At 43.8% G+C, this 16,294-nt stretch overlaps 2 protein-coding genes across 7 annotated transcripts in view; one reads left to right on the top strand and one right to left on the bottom strand.

The window, feature by feature from the left end:
* Positions 1-16,294, bottom strand: part of RIMKLB (ribosomal modification protein rimK like family member B) — a 140,974-nt gene that overhangs the window by 61,615 nt on the left and 63,065 nt on the right. The gene's annotated exons all lie outside the window — the stretch shown is intronic.
* Positions 3,729-15,976, top strand: MFAP5 (microfibril associated protein 5). 4 transcript variants are annotated; one of them, XM_022577515.2, is made up of 10 exons: positions 3,730-3,931; positions 4,460-4,519; positions 5,486-5,521; positions 8,581-8,625; positions 9,392-9,424; positions 9,855-9,890; positions 11,462-11,488; positions 12,232-12,319; positions 12,946-13,019; positions 14,301-15,976. In XM_022577515.2, the coding sequence occupies exons 2-10, from the start codon at positions 4,462-4,464 to the stop codon at positions 14,411-14,413; spliced, it is 510 nt and encodes a 169-aa protein (XP_022433223.1). In that variant the 5' UTR covers positions 3,730-3,931; positions 4,460-4,461; the 3' UTR covers positions 14,414-15,976. The 4 variants fall into 4 exon arrangements, with proteins under 4 accessions (XP_022433224.1, XP_022433223.1, XP_089776396.1 ...); XM_022577516.3 differs by lacking the exon at positions 8,581-8,625 and having other exon boundaries at positions 3,729-3,931; XM_089920270.1 differs by lacking the exon at positions 5,486-5,521.

Below are 16,294 nucleotides of genomic sequence, written 5' to 3'. Positions count from 1 at the left end.
GAATATAGGGACTTCCCTCGCGGTCCAGTGGTTAAGAATCCGCCTTCCGATGCAGGGGACGCAGGTTCAATACCTGGTCGGGGAACCAAGATCCCACATGCCGCTGGGCAACTAAGCCCGGGCGCCACAACTAGAGAGAAGCCCACGCACCGCGATGAAGGATTCCGTGCGCTGCAGCTAAGACCCAACGCAGCCAAAAATAAATAAATTAATTAAAAAAAAAAAAAGAATACAATAAAGTTGAGGGGAACTTCCCTGGCAGTCCAGTGGTTGGGACTCTGCACTTTCACTGCGGGGGGGCAGGGGTTCGATCGCTGGTTGGGGAGCTGGGATCCCGCATGCTGCGCGGTGTGGCCAGAAAAATAAATTTATAAAGAATATAATAAAGCTGATGCCACAATGATTAAAAAAGAGAGGTAGCTCAATAGAGGGAATGATTAACTATTCAGAAGCAAAGGGGACCAGGAAGAGCAGCATGGGGCTGGGTTTTGAGGTACACATCAGCATTTATTTCCTGGAGCTGGGAAGAGGATATATATTTGAGAAAGGAAGGAACAGAAAGTGCAAGGCATGGAGGCGTGAAGAACAGAGAGGTATGGGTTACTAAGAAGCGGGAACTCTTCCCTTGCCCAAGTTCTCTGAGGACATATGTTTGCTGGCTCTTAACTCCTCCACTGGGTCCATCTCTTAAGTTTGGCTGTTACCACTTTATTGCTTCATTCCCTCTACACACAGCACTCCCCCCCCCACACACACACCTCGTATAACCCTCCTTCCTTCCTTCCTTTCCTTCCTTTTATGGGATTTTTGTGTGTGTTTAGGCCCTGGATTTAATTTAGTTGGATCGGACTGTAGCAATAACGTTTCTGTACGTTTGCCCAGAGGCCTTCAGCTAATGGGTGTATTCTTCACAGGCCAGTAAACAGATGAATAAACCAGCATGCTGTCTCTCATCCCTGTCTCCCTTCTCTTTCTTTGCATTCTACCCATCGTGCCCTGATTGGAGACCTCTTTGGAAAACTAACATTTTCCTGGATGTCTCAGACATTAGATTGCCTACATTAAGTCGCTTCTTCACCTGCCCGTCAATTCCATGGAGGACTTTCCTGCATCCTCGACCCGCAGAAGATCCACCCTGTGTTGGATGAGTCTGTGGGCTGCTGCCCAGGGAGTTTTTCCCCAGGGTCAGAGAGAACCTCGGAAGAGTCTAGGCTCACATCTCTGGATGGTAGTTGCTCATTCCTGACCGTGGGTGCTGACTCTGACTTGATGTAATTAAATGATAACCACCAATGAGAAAAGTAAATCAGAAGATCTCTAAAACTGGGGGTCCAAGCCGAGACTCTGAAAACAAACAGGGACTTGTGCTAGAAGGGGCCACCAGAGCTGCCATGAACAAGAAACCACCCCAAGTACTTTCAAGTAAACGGCATTCTTGAATGACCAAGAAAGACTACATGGTGGTTTCTGCTCTTCTGCCAGTTCCTGCCGTGCTTCCTTGTTTCCTCTCCCTTCCTTCCTTCCGAGGTCCTGCTCGCTGCCTGCCTGCTCCCTCTGCCTTGCTCTGAACATTTTGTTCCTGTTTTTACTGCCCTAACTTCAGACTCCCCCTCGAGACCCTAGGAAAGCGCCCCCTCCTACTGCCTGGGGAGGCTTTCCTAAGCTACAGTCTCTGGCTGGGAGCACATTGAGGTCATTGCTGTCCCTGCCAAATGACTGGCCTGAGTTCAGTTTCTCCATCTGTCTGTGCTTCATGGAAAACATGAGTGTGGCTCTAGGCTCTCTGTTGTATGCCCTGCCTTAGTTCTGCTTTGCGTCTGCTTTTGTCTCTTCCCCCACCCCTGCCTCCCTGCCTTTTCTTGCCCTGGCTCTCCCCAGACATCTGTTCTGTAGCCTCTGCATTCTCATTGTGGAACAGATGGGAAAAGATCAAGTTCTGGACAGGTCCGACCAGGAAGAGCTGGGTTTTGTACACAGATTTGTTCTGGGGACTGACCAGAACCCATGTATCTCAGAGATGGAGCACGTATAGCTTCCTAAGAGAAAACAGAGGTGCTATTTGCTTATTTCTGACTATGTCCATAGCTCTTCCTTGCTCGTGACAGCTTCCTTCCTTCCCTCCCTCCCTCTCTTCCTTCCTTCTTCCCTTCCATCATTTACTCTCTTCTTTCTTTTAGTCTGTAATCCATTAATACTATCTGCCCTGTCTACCTGTACACTTCTCTAATTTAGCTCATCAGGGAAATACAAAATATAGACTAAAGAAGCTAACAGATAACTTGAAATTTACACACTGCGAGGGCACATAAGGGCAACCATTCTTCAGATTTGAAGTTTCTGTAATTCAAGTTTATTCCTCCGAAGTGGAGATGTTGTAATGGTCTAAGCACTAGAGTTTCTAGGAATAAGAGTGAAGACAAAGTTTTTATAGCTCCTGGATCAGAAAAAACATTATGTACATATTACGTGACATGAAGGAAAGTACTGATGGAAAATAAAGCAAGCAGAATGAACTTGGCCCCAATTTTCTTTGGGCTTCTGATAGCATTTTTGTCCTTAAGATTCCAGAAACCAAGATTCTTAATATAAGCTTCAACAAAGACAAAAGACAACATAAGGCTGGAATCTCCTCTCATGGAGCTCCTCCACATTTCAAAAAGATGAGGGTTCTGTGTTCCTTAACTTTTCCTAAGACAGCAGCCCTCCTCTTGGACAAAACTCATGTACTGTCTGTTTGCTTGGATGTAGCAATATATGAGATTCTCAAAGGCGTGTGAGGGGGGCGGGGGGTGGTGAGGGAGTCAAAACGTGTAAGTCAAGAAAGAGGCAAAGAAAAAAGAGAAACATAAGGATACAAAGAGGGGCTTCCCTGGTGGCACAGTGGTTGAGAGTCCGCCTGCTGATGCAGGGGACACGGGTTCGTGCCCCGGTCCGGAAGGATCCCACATGCCGCGGAGCTGCTGGGCCCGTGAGCCATGGCCGCTGAGCCTGCGCGTCCGGAGCCTGTGCTCGGCAACGGGAGAGGCCACAACAGTGAGAGGCCCGTGTACCGCAAAAAAAAAAAAAAAAAAAAAAAAAAAAATCCGCCTGCCAATGCAGGAGACATGGGTTCGAGCCCTGGTCCAGGAAGATCCCACATGCCGCAGAGCAGCTAAGCCCGCGAGCCACAACTACTGAGCCCGTGAGCCACAACTACTGAGCCCGCGCACCTAGAGCCTGTGCTCTGCAACAAGAGAAGCCACCACAGTGAGAAGCCCACGTACTGCAACCACGAGTAGCTCCCGCTCGCCGCAACTAGAGAAAGCCCGTGCACAACAGTTAAGACCCAATGCAGCCAAAAAATTAAAAAATAAGTTAAAAAAATAATAAAAGGATACAAAGAAAATTTTTGTTGTGGAATTCTAAAAGGACAAAAGTGAGAAAGGGGGCTAGAGGAATGATTCCAATATGGAAGATGGCCAGAAAAATAGAAACAGATTCTGGGCGCGTGACCGGGGAGGGGGCTGGGGAGCTGCTCTTTAGGTAAGAAGGAACCCAAGGAGAAAGGGAGGCTGGAGCCAGAACGTGGCTCACGGAAGGAAGGCATATATGAGTGCCAGCCAGCCCTTCAAGGGAGGAGCAGCATCAACGTGGTCAGAACCTTCGGAATGAGGGTGTGAGTGACTGCAAAGCCCCATCCCCCTTCTCCTCCCAGCCTCATACTGTAGCACAGCGTCAGACTCCTCTAGCCCGGCTTTCTCCCTCCCTCCCTCTCTCTCTCTCTTCCTCGCTCTCCCTCATCTCATTGTTTCAGAGTAGGCCAAATTTGAAGTCCTTTCCAGGGAGTGGCCCTGTTCATCTTACTTTCCAGCCAAAGTGGAACAGAGTGAGAAGGAGAGAGACACATTCAACAACCAAAGGACTCGGTGGAAAGAGCAGAGAACCATAAACAGTGAGTTGTTTTGATTGTCTAAAACCCTAAATAGACAGGGGTAGGGAGTGTGTGTGTGTGTGTGTGTGTGTGTGTGTGTGTGCGCGTGCGTGCGTGTGTGTGTGTGTGTGCGTGCGTTTTGAAGGGCTGGAAGAGGGCAATGGGGAATGTCACTGACTTAGAATTGAACAGACATCCCAATTATCCATGGAATCCCAATGAGGAGACACCAAGATGAGTAGATGATATTAAAAAGCCACAGATTTCAAAACAGAAGATTAGACACTAGGGTTGAAAGACGCCACAGGGCGGGGGTCATCATAAACCATTTACAGTATAAAATTTCCTCTGACTTGGTAGAAAAAAAGGAGAGAGAATAATGGCAAATGATCAAAGAATAGAATTTGAAGGAGAAATGTTGAGTGAAAGAGAGGAAGGGTCTGAGACTTATGGGGCACTAGGAAAGTTCCTGGGAAGATGCAGAGACAGAGATCCTACAGATATCCTTGCCTGCAATTGAAATCTCTACTCTCCCCGCCCACCTGTCAGATATGCTGCTTTTGGGACCCAAAGTGCTGCTGCTTCTCACTGTATTCATCATTCCCTCTGGTGAGTCCCTACTTTTCTCTCCCTAAAATGTCATTTCCTCAGATGTGGGTGGAGGTGTATGTTAGAGGTTGGATGGAATGAGGCTGAAGGGGAATAGGAGAAGAGATGCTTGCTATTGAGCTCTAGAATTGCCATTAAAGAGAAGAACGCGGCGAGTTCCCTGGTGATCCAGTGGTTAGGACTCGTCACTTTTCACTGCCGTGGGTTCAATCCCTGGTCGGGGGAACTCATATCCCGCAAGCCGGGCGGTGAAGGAAAAAAAAAAAACCCAAAGGATAAAGAGGCTGATATATACAAATGCATACACAAACATATAAGGATCACCTCACAAGAAAGTCAAGTTTAAACCGTGAAGGAAAACAGTGAATATATACACCTAAGAAACACTAGTACCAGCCTACACACAAGCAGATTCACACGCACACAGAAAATATGTTGCCACATCTATACACAAATGAAAAATGACCTTCACAGATTTCAAAGAATCGAACTAGAAGATTGACCTCAGAAAGTGAACCTTGGCTTTCAAAAAATCCTACTCTTTTTTTCTTTTTTTTTTTAATTCGGCCAAATGCAGACTGTGAGATGATAATTTTTGGCCTTGTTCAGTAGTGCAGTTAAGAGGGGTTGGCTGTGGGGACAGAAGGATGGGACATCAGAGAGTCTGCCGGCCTTCTGTGTGGATCAGGACCCTACCCCTTCTGGCTGGACTGAGGGCAAGAGGGCCTCTTGAGTCAGGGCATAGCAGAGCTCGCCTTTGTTCTCAGGAATCTGCTCTCTTTGAGTGTTCCCACGTCTGTGTGTAGCACTAACGCTCTGAGTACTTTTATATTGAACTATGACAGAAATAAAACACTGAAAGATAAAGTACAATTTTCCCATCATTTTCTGGTTCATCTTATACAAGCTTTACGGGGTATAGAGCTGGACTCATTCACATACATTTTTCTCCTTCCTTTGATACAGACTGGACACCCCTAGGGGTCAACAGCCAAAGAGGAGGTAGGTGAACCCTTGGAACTGGGCTCTGATGAGGTTCTTATTAGGACAAGGTAGCCAAACGGTTAGAGGTCAAGAATTTGTAACACAACACAGAGATGCATTGCCAAGGTGTGGGAAATAATAGGATCTAATTCACTAGTTCAACAATCCTGGTAATTGCCTGGTAATTGCCTGGTGGTCCAGTGGTTAGGACTATAAGCTTCCACTGTAGGAGGCACGGGTTCGATCCCTGGTCGGGGAACTAAGAGCCCATTCATAAAACATTCTTGTTCTCTTTTGAACTACTGAAATAACTTTCCCCAGACCTTCTCTATGTCCGTCTCATTTCCACTCCCTTGGAAAATGCCCACAGATCCTAACAGAAAACATTTTCCTAACCATGTAATAGTGGAGAAACTAAAATGCAGACCTAAGAAGTCTTCCCAGCACCAGAGCAACTGTGGCACAATCAGACAGAACCCAAAAGTTCTGGCTTCCAAAGGGCCACTTCCTGCAGCTTGATGAAGGATACTCTAATCAACATTCCCAGGCTGCCTCCAGGTATCTAACATAAGTTCTCTTGTTTTCCCCAACCCCTGAGAGCACTGCAGTATGCAACCGGTTAATGGGTCAGAAACCAAATGAGTGGGTCACAACTGAGGCTTTTAATGAGTTAGGATAGACTAAAATAAAAATAGAGTACACTGCAAGTACATTACCAGAGTTAAGTATTATCTTATTAAACTTGTTTCAGTTTTCTTTGTGTATACTGAGGTACAATAGCATTTCTTACTGTGCATCCTGGTAGAGAAGCTAAAATATAGAAAAGTTTTTTTTTTTTTCCTCTCTCTCTGTTGTGGGTATGGAGGTCTGAATCCCTACATTTTTGAACCTAGGTCATAGTCAGCAGTAGCAAAACTAAAAATCCAAATTGCTTTCTTTGGGCTGGTTAAGGTCCAGTCCTATTTTATGATTTGTGATGCAGAAATAGTACAAGAAATGATGAAAACGTTCCTTCAGGGAACACTCACGAATCCTTAATAAAGCATTCAGATGGTGGTAGCTCATGGAAAAGGTGGGTAAACTGAGGAATATACAGAAAACTAGTACTCTGCCTGGAATTCTGAGGAGACAGCCAGGATACTCTCAAACCCTTTGTTCGCCCACTGCTCCCTCTGTTTCTGTGCGTGGTTGAACCGGAATGTAGCTGGAGAGAATGGGAAACAGGGCAGGATAGGGGTGCACCCCCGGGAGAATCCACTCCCTTCTTACAGCTTCTGGAATGGTTCAGGTCAGTGGCTTTTCAAATATCCTGTGGGACTGGAGCAGACTTGAATTCCTTTTATCAAAATTTGTTCCGGAAGACAAAAGCTTATACTGAGTGTTAAAGATGAGGCTGTTGTCAATCTGATGACCTTCTATCCGGAATTTTTTTTTAAAAGGATGAGTTAAGGAATAAGCAGGGGAAATTCCTTCAAAATGTTTTGTGGGGCTTCCCTGGTGGCGCAGTGGTTGAGAGTCCGCCTGCCGATGCAAGGGACGCGGGTTCGTGCCCCGGTCCTGGAAGATCCCACATGCCGCGGAGCGGCTGGGCCCGTGAGCCATGGCCGCTGAGCCTGCGCGTCCGGAGCCTGTGCTCCGCAATGGGAGAGGCCACAACAGTGACAGGCCCGCGTGCCGCAAAAAAACAAAAAAAACAAACAAAAAAAAAACCGTTTTGTGTATTGCTTCTAGTGCAAGGATCAGTAACTCTGACATGCTTTATAAAAATGCTATTCTCTCACCAGATTTTAAATCTAACATTTGTAAGCTGACGTCAAGGCAAACTGTGATTTTGCTGACCTCTAGTGGGTAAAACAGATTATGACTCTAAGACATTTACAATGAAGGTTAATTACCGGTGGGATGGTTAACAAACATTTAGCTCTTCACACCGCTTTGTTACGTTGCTTTTTAAAGCAGAGACTATTTGTTTCAGGAGTTGCTGTTATTTACAGTTTCAGATACAGTTTTCTTAGTTTATCCAAATAGCTTCCACCTTAAGACCTGGACCATTTTTATTTCTTCCCCTCCGGCATTTACCTTCCAAGGATCAACAACAAGGCATTTCCTCTCCCCTCTCTTTACCTCACTTATCACTGAGCATCAGAAAACTACCAATGTTACCTTTTGTGAACACTCTTTTGTGTAAAGTCTATCATCATACTGATATCCAATTACATCCAAATTATGAATATCAAAATCACAGTCTGCTTGAAACAGATTCAGACAGAACGAACTTATGATTACTAGGGGGGAAGGGATAGCTAGGGAGTTTGGGATTGACATGTACACACTGCTACATTTAAAATGGATAATCAACAGGGACTGTACACCGTATACAGGGAACTCTGCTCAATATTAAATAACCTAAATGGGAAAAGAGTTTGAAAAAGAATAGATACATGTATATGTATAAGCGAATAACTTTACTGTACACCTGAAACTAATACAACATTGTTAATCGACTATACTCCAACATAAAACAAAAAGTTTTTAAAAATCACAGTCTGAGAAAAACAATTTTCATCTTAAATAAGTATCGCGAAGAGGTCATCAATCCATTATAATTATTAACAAGCTCTATGACCTTGTGTGAGTTATTTATTCTCCTGGTCCTGAGTTTTACCATCTGTAAAAACCAGTACATAGTAATCCCAAATTAGCTGTATCTGTTATTATATGCTAGGATGAAGAAGTCATTCTTGCAGTCCAACAGTAAACCGAAGTCTAAGCGAGAAAGGGTGTGCCTGTGGTGGACTGTCTAATGGCCATGTAGCTCACTCATTCCTCTAAGTAAAGGAGCACACAGGGAGAAGGACTCTCTAGTGTTGGGACTGTACAGGTATCTTTATGGAAGTAGGAAAGTGTGACATTTGTTTGGGCTACAGGGGAAAGGACTTAGGCTGGGAAGCAAGGAAAGGAAAACACCTTGGGATCTTACTATGAGCCCACTGTGCCTGGCAGTTTCACTTACTGGGCGTGCAGGCGTGGGGGGACCCAGGATGCTCAGGAAACGCTTCCCGGTTGTTTTCATGCAGATAATGTGACTCCAGTGACGCCAGAGACATTCACAGAAGATCCCAGTAGGATACTCTTTTGTTTATTTCTTTGCTTTCAAACGAGGGATAGAAGGGTTGAGGTCTGTACATCCTTCCTTAAAGGAAAGACTAGAACAGTAAGTCCCCTGCACACAAACCTTCAAGTTGCGAACTTTCAAAGATTTGAACATTCTCATGTCCAATCACCTAAGTTAGTTCTTGTGTCTGGCGTACACTGTCACGTGTGTGCGTCCTCTACAAGTGGCTGTGCCTTTGTGTACTTTACTGTGCGGTACTGTATAGAGTACAGTAGTACAGCATCTTTATTTCAAGCCCAGGATGTCCGGGAGCACGTGTAAAGGCAGCGATGACGTCGCTGGTACTACTGTACTTTACAAGGTACTGTAAGATTAAAAATGTTTATTTTTTGTGTTTGTTTTTTATGTATTATGCGTGTGAAAAGTATTATAAACCTGTTACAGTACAGCACCACACAGCCGATTGTGTTAGTTGGGTACCTAAGCTAACTTTGTTGGACTTACGAACAAACTGGACTTACAAACGTGCTCTTGGAACAGAACTCATTTGTATGCAGGGGACTTGCTGAGGTTCAGAGCTCTGTTGTCTATCTTAGATGCCACCGAGGGCTCTAAACATGCCCAATCTTTTTATCGCTCCCTTATATTTTCCCCAAGAGTCCACATTCTTTCACTTCAATCTTGCCTCCTTTTAGATCATCATCCCTTCATCCAGCTCCTCTTTGCTACTTTTCTGACTTGCATTTTTCATTCCCTATGTTGTATCTTTGCAGATCTGGTGAATGATCCTGCTACAGATGAAACAGGTAGGTTTCACTCCTACAGGTATGTTTCATCTCCTTAAAGATGGCGTGATTCTTGTTAATATTCACAATTATTTATTCTAGCTCTTGAATTAATCATGTATTTTTATCACAGGGAAAGGGATGTTGTTCAGTGACGGTGGGATAAAAGGAAAGAATCCTGCTAGTCCTCTAAAAACAGGAAGCAAAGTGGATTAATAGCTTAAAAAAGCATGAATTAAAGTCTTCCAAAAATTAGCATCATGTCAACAGGCCAAATAATATTCAAAAAATATTTAATTATTTTCAATTAACTTTATTCCCTCGGACATAATACACAAACCCAGCCACAGTCTTGACTTTGTCCTGTTATCTATATTCTTCCCTCTTGCCTTCTGCCTTCCCCTTTGCCAATTCGAAACCCTCCTCACACCGCTGTTTTGTGCCTTTTCAGTTCTGGCCGATATCAAGCCTCCCACAGATGACCTGGGTAAGTTCAGATCTGGGATCCCAGGGCCACCGGGCCCATTCTGGTCTTTCCCTATCCCCCATGACAGAAGGCAGTATGGCTGGTGAAGGATCCTAATTAGGGCTACCATTTTATGTAGCACAATTGTCCAACAGTATAAGTTAAATTAAAGACATTTTTGATCCCCTAACAAGCAAGAACTGCGCGAGGGGTTTGATACACAAAATACCAAGACTTGATTTTTCTCTCCAAGTTTCTGAGACTGGATGGGTAAAGGTAAGACAAGGGTGAACAAAACTGATCTTCTTCTAGATATCTTTTGTCTAGTAGACAAGATAGACAAAGGAATGGATAACCTTATTCAGTTTTACAAATGCTATAATCAGGATAAGCAAAAGAAGCTGTGGAAGACTCAAAGAGTCCTTGACTATACTTTGTGTTGGGAGTTAGGAAAGGCTTTTATGGAAGGCATATTGACTAGGTTGATTCTTGAAAGACAAGTGAATAGAAAGGGGAAGAGCTTTTAGGTAAAGAAAACAATATGGGCAAAGGCTTAGAATGGAAATGAAAACCAATCAGAAAATAGTGCATGCAAAGGAAGGTCCTAAGCAGATTCATGAACTGGAAAGCCGGCGAGAATGCTTTTGCCTAGTCCCAATAAAATATGATGGCCTGAACTACGTTGGAGGTAAGGGAGAGAAATGAGCTGTCAGCGAGCAGGGACTGTTGAGATGATGTCCAGTTTTCTATTAGGTAGATGGTAGCTATTGGGTGGATGGTGGCACCAATGTGAATACTGGTGAAGGGGAAAGATAAGGCAGTTTGAGATATGGAAGGATCTTTTTTAAAAAAAAAATCCATGAACTCTTCCATAAAATGGCAGTTGGATTTGTAGGTCTTGAGCTTATTAGGAGAAAGATCTGGGCTAGACATATAAGTTTGAGAATTCTCAACATATAAACCTGTAATTGAAGCCATGCGATAGATATAGCATTCTTCCTATGGTATCCTGTAAGCAACCCTTCCAAAGACATTTTTACAGATAACTCCCGTGGTTAGTCTATTTCCTCAAGACTCATCTTACTCCTTGGCTTATTCTCCATTTTACAAACTTCGCTGGTATTTAACTTGCCCCTAGGTTAGGGCTGGATGCGACTACGACCCTTGCTATTCTTTACCAAATAACTTTTATCCAAGAACCCATGATGATGTATCTAGAGCTTCCACAGCAGAATAATCATCTTTTCTCCCCTTAGCTCTAGGATGACGCTCTTCTGAGCATGGCTCGTTGCCTTGTGTTTCTACTAAATTTGCCTCTTGATAGAAACAAAGATATTCTCAATACAATGAGTTTCTCAACTCTCTAGGAGAGAAAGGAGAAAGACAAAAATCATTTAAAATCATGTTAAATCTCTTCAATTTTGTGGATCAAAACACCCCATTATGGGTTTTCTTTTAGAAGTGGCTAAAAAAGAGTTATTAATTCATCTATTTATGGGTGCCTCACGTGGGTCTCAAGTAAGGCAACATGACAGTTACAGGGCAGTGACTTCTAGAAGCAGTAATAACTGAATAAAATTTTTGCCTTCTAGCCTCGCCCGATAAAAATACCACCACAGGTATGAATGTCTTTTGCATGTCTTTTTTTAAGCTTTTTTTTTCCTTCCTGAGAATTCCTTGTCCTTGCTCTTGGGAGGATACTTGGTACATCTTCTAGTTTATTTCCAATTCTTTCTCAAAGTGTATTTGTAATACTCTTCATTATCCTCCCACCCCACCCCACTGTTTTACGAGCTCCTGTTCTAAAAGTCATGGGAAAAAGATGGGACCACCGTTGCATGGTCCCAGACCAGTCCTCTCCCTAAACTACCTTTGGACACTATCTGTTGGTTAGTGGGTTGGGAAGTGACTGCAAGGACTCCACATGACTGTAGATGTCATGCTTTCTCTAATGTACTGATAATTCTGATGTGCAGATAGGGTTGAAAACCCACCAGAACAGAGAAATAGTGACCCACCTTAGAATTCAAACTCTTCAGAATGGGACTGCTAGCGTTTGATATTTCATGTTGCCACCTGTATAACCCTAGAAGGATTTTTTTCCTAGAAGAGACCTCAGGGACTATTTTAACCCACTTTCCTTCCAAGTAAGGAAGCACCTAAATTTCATTTTTTAGCCAACTTCTATTACTGCTTTGTTTCGGTGACAGGAAGAACATGCCCCAACTTACAGTGATCCCCTCCCTGTAGAGATTACTTTGTAGGTTTTCCCCAGCTCTCTCTCCCCTCCTCCATCCCCTTAACCCTTTGTTCATGCCTGTTTGTTATGCCTCCCCGTGTTTTTTATGTTGGGCCTCTTCAGAGTGCCGGGATGAGAAATTTGCCTGCACAAGACTCTACTCTGTGCATCGGCCAGTGAAGCAATGCATCCATCAATTATGCTTTACCAGGTAAAGGTCCCAGAACACCTAGAGAGCATCGTCCATGATAGTGCTTTCATGTCAGTAACTATTTAATGAGCATCCACTGTGGAATTTCAGTCTTTGGAGGGGCAGACGTTTCTTAGCATAACCCTCTCAGCTACTCCTCAAGGTGCCAATGAGCACGTGGGGTATGGATTGAGGCACACAGAGAACAGTTTGACTAATAAGTGTAGACGCTAGAAGGCAAAGGAAGGTGGGGGCTGGAGGTAGGATCATCATGAGGGAAACTCCAGTCTATCAAATTTACCACCTCACTGAAAAAGGCTGGAGCTAAACATCCAAGTGTGAAGGTAGAAAATAGTAGGGAACGGTGGGGAGGAGTATGAAGCTTGAGTCTAGGTGGAGTGTGCAAAGTGTCACCAAGAAGAGTGATTGATCCCATTCCCGTCTTCTACACTACTTGGGGAGGTGGGGTGGGGCGGGGAGTGTGAGGAAGAAGTCTGAAACACTTAAGGAAATCCAGATAAGGGGAGAACAGATAGGGAAGAGTGGGACATACAGGAGTTGAAGAGGCATCGCAGGCCGAGGCTAGTTCTCCCTCTCAATGCTTTTTCTATCTCCTTCCTGCACCGTGACATTTGCACTGGTGGCAGTTTACGGCGTATGTACATCATCAACAATGAGGTCTGCTCCCGTCTTGTCTGTAAAGAGCATGAAGTTATGAAAGGTAAGACTGGCTTTTTCGTGGGGAGGGACGGTAATGAGAGTGATAACTAGGCACAGGACGCTAACAGATCCAAGGTCTGGCTTTGCAGGAGGGCTTTAGGCTATTCCCTGACGTACAATAGCTCCCGTTCCAACACGTTACCCCAAATAAACAATCTAAGGAAAGCAGTAAGCTTACTATATACATAACCCTAAGAAAAGCACCCCTCCCCAGATCTTTTTCCAAGTAGACAGTAACCCCTAACTTCTCTTACATAGAGAGAGAAATTTCAGATGCTCTGGTTGCTTTGAAGATCATTCACCAGACTTCTAGATGGAAGGCCAAGTCAGCCATTAAAAATAACAGTCTCTACTCGTCTGCAGCCACGTTCATAACTCTGGGGGGGGGGGGCGGGGAAAGCCACTGATTTGGAGGCAGTAGCATTTGGATATGTGAAAAATCAACTGGACTCCTAGACACCAGCTACCTTTTAAACATTCCACCAATTCCAAGAACCATTTACCTTGCTTATTGTGAAATGTCAGAGGTAGAGGAAGGTAGAAAGATTTTACAAGGGTCCAGAGTGTGTGGTTATAGACTGTGCATGGTGGGAAAAAAGATATTTGTCACCTTGCCCCTGGCCAGCCCCAAACGATGGCTGTGGTCGGCAAAGGCACCACACACGAAAGCCACTCTGACTCAGCAACCCGCCTTGCACCAAGCCCCTGAGTAAGAGCTGTACTTAACTTCGCAGAAGGAAACTTGCTGCTTGCCCCCAATTGGCTCTATGCAAGCCACCTGCAAGGGAAGCACCTTGACATTGAGGATGAGTATTTGGGACTCTAGGCACTTTCAAGTGTCTCAGGGGACTTGCTAAAGTTAGCCATTTTCACATAGTAAACATTTAAATGTATATTGAGTGACTGGACCTCATATTTTTGCTGTTTAATAAGTCCACGATTAGAAGAATTGGGAGCAAGGTGTATAAAGGAAACTAAAATTTACCGACCACCAGTGTGCTAGGTACCTTTGTATCCATTTTTGCATTTTCATACTGACAACTACCTTGTTGAGGTGGGTATTTTAATGCTTGTTTTACAGAAAGGGATAGTGAGGTTCAGAAAAGTTAAACTTTCTGGTAGGAAGTAAATAACCAGTAAGTGGCGGGGCTGGGGTTCTAACCCTGTTCTATTTCTCTTCAACCTTTTCGCTACACCACCCTGCAGTCTTCCCTTTCCTTAGGACACGAGCCCTTGCCATCTTCCCGCATCCTCATCCCATTATGCTCTGCTTCTCTTCTAGATGAACTCTGCCGTCAGATGGCTGGTCTACCCCCAAGGCGACTCCGTCGCTCCAGCTATTTCCGCCTTCCCCCCTGTGATGATGTGAACTTGCAGAGACCCAGTGGCCTGTGATGTCAAGGAAGAGGAAAGAAAGAATGTGTGGGTGGGAGGGAGAGGGAACTGCTCTAAGAGGGAACTTCTTGTCCAACCATTGTCAGCCAACCCATAGACATGAGTATTTCTTAAACCAATCCCATCGCAATGTCTAGCTTTTGCCCCTACTTCTTGATTTTTCACCCATTTATCTCATTTTTCAGTACTTAAAATAGTCTATAGTATTGCATGGTTTTGCTGCTTCCCCATATCATAGACCTAGTAGATATACCATGTGGCTTAGATACAAACATTCTACATACAATTTCAAGGGAAAATAAACTTCAATAAAATTATTAAAAATAATAATTAACTACTGAATCTGTTTGAGATAGATCTTAGGGTGGAAGACGTTATCACTGTCTACCTTAACTAACCATGGAACTTTATTTTTCATTCAAGAGTTTCCTAGATTCACCCCCATTCACCTACATAGTCCCCTTTACTTTTATTAATTATTTTGCTGGATTGTCCTAACATTTGCCTGGTAGGTCCTTTTTAGGAGAAGAATTATGGTAATTTTTGTAGTCGTAGAAAATTCTCCAGAGTCGAGTTATACAAGACCGAGGCTAAAGAGAGAGGAGTGCACCAGGTATAAAACTATTCAATTTTTCATGCAGTTGTTCAGTCGGCAAGTAGGGCTAGCAAGTCTCATTTACCCACTCATTCATGGTAGTATGGGGGCTAGCCCACCTCCACAAGTTAATTAGACAACTTAACGTGAAACCATATCCTTGCTCCTAATTTCCTTGAGTGGCTGGTACTTCTTTCATCCTCACCACTTACCAAAATCTGTAGAGATTATATTGTGCAAATGGATTCTAGAGTAGCCTGATTTGGGGCATAAGAAGGGAATTCAGACCTGAACTTTAACACACAAGTATAAAGTTTACCTGATGGTTTACAGGAAAGAGTAAAAGAAACACAATATTCAGACAACCTGCGTTCTAATCCTGGCTCTAGCAGTAACCAGGTAGCCTCAGTTAAGTCATGTTCTCTCATTAGGCCCTGGTCTAATTTCCCCATCTTTAACATGACAAAGTTAAATTTATGTTAGTTCTAAGGTTTCTTTTAACTCGATGGTTTGAGATTTAAATGCATTTTTCGTTTTTCTCAAAGCCTAGATGTTATATGTTACAGAATTCAACTTGGTAAGGGTTGGATTCCTTTCACATTGCGGAAATACTACCTAAATGAGGACAAGATCCTTGCTGTTAAGAAGCAATTTAGTTTAATAGGATTTGCACAACGGATTAAAGAGAAACGCTAGAAAAGCCCCAAAGCATGTAAGCCCTACCCCAATCTCTCAAAGCAAATGTACTCGTATATAGACAGACATAGTCAAGGGACATTGTAGCCACTGTAGAGGCATCTCATAGGCACAGAGTTTCCAAGAATCATTTGAGTCTCTTCATGAACTTGACCCTCCAATTGCCTACTGAACAAGAGGTGGCATTCCCACCAGAAAGCACCCCAATCCCAGTATCGGGTATATTGCAAATTAAACATTTAAAATAAATGTTCCCAATTTCCTTCTCAGAAGACAGTGGTCTTTGGTCTGGTTATTTCTTTTTCTATGTTTAGAAAGGCCTGAACTTAGGCTTTGATCCCATTTTGAAAGCTGAGTAGCAGCATCGCTCACATTTCTCTGTTCTGCTCTTCTCCATTGTTTCCTCCTTCCCTCCACAACTTGACCACTGATTCTCCAACATTACAAATTTGTTTACTCTCCCCCAGACGTGGTCCCCTCCTGGGTCCTCCAGAAAATTCCATTTCTTTTCTGCCTCCTTTAGTCTTACTGGGTGAAGTTTTGTGTTTCACCCTCGCTTTTCTTTTGCATCATCAAATTCCCGTGCTTTG

Source organism: Delphinapterus leucas, chromosome 11 (assembly GCF_059928025.1).
Source record: "Delphinapterus leucas isolate spDelLeu-1000000601 "Yukka" chromosome 11, BTC_Dleu_Yukka2, whole genome shotgun sequence".
In the NCBI taxonomy this organism is placed as follows: Eukaryota; Metazoa; Chordata; class Mammalia; order Artiodactyla; family Monodontidae; genus Delphinapterus; species Delphinapterus leucas.
This window is presented reverse-complemented; position numbering and strand designations above follow the sequence as displayed.

Coding starts and splice junctions, on each gene's coding strand:
- MFAP5 (XM_022577515.2), top strand. CDS start 4,462: ATGCTGCTTTTGGGACCCAAAGTGCTGCTGCTTCTCACTGTATTCATC. Junction 8,626..9,391: donor GACATTCACAGAAGATCCCA/GTAGGATACTCT, acceptor GTATCTTTGCAG/ATCTGGTGAATGATCCTGCT. Junction 11,489..12,231: donor CGATAAAAATACCACCACAG/GTATGAATGTCT, acceptor GGGCCTCTTCAG/AGTGCCGGGATGAGAAATTT.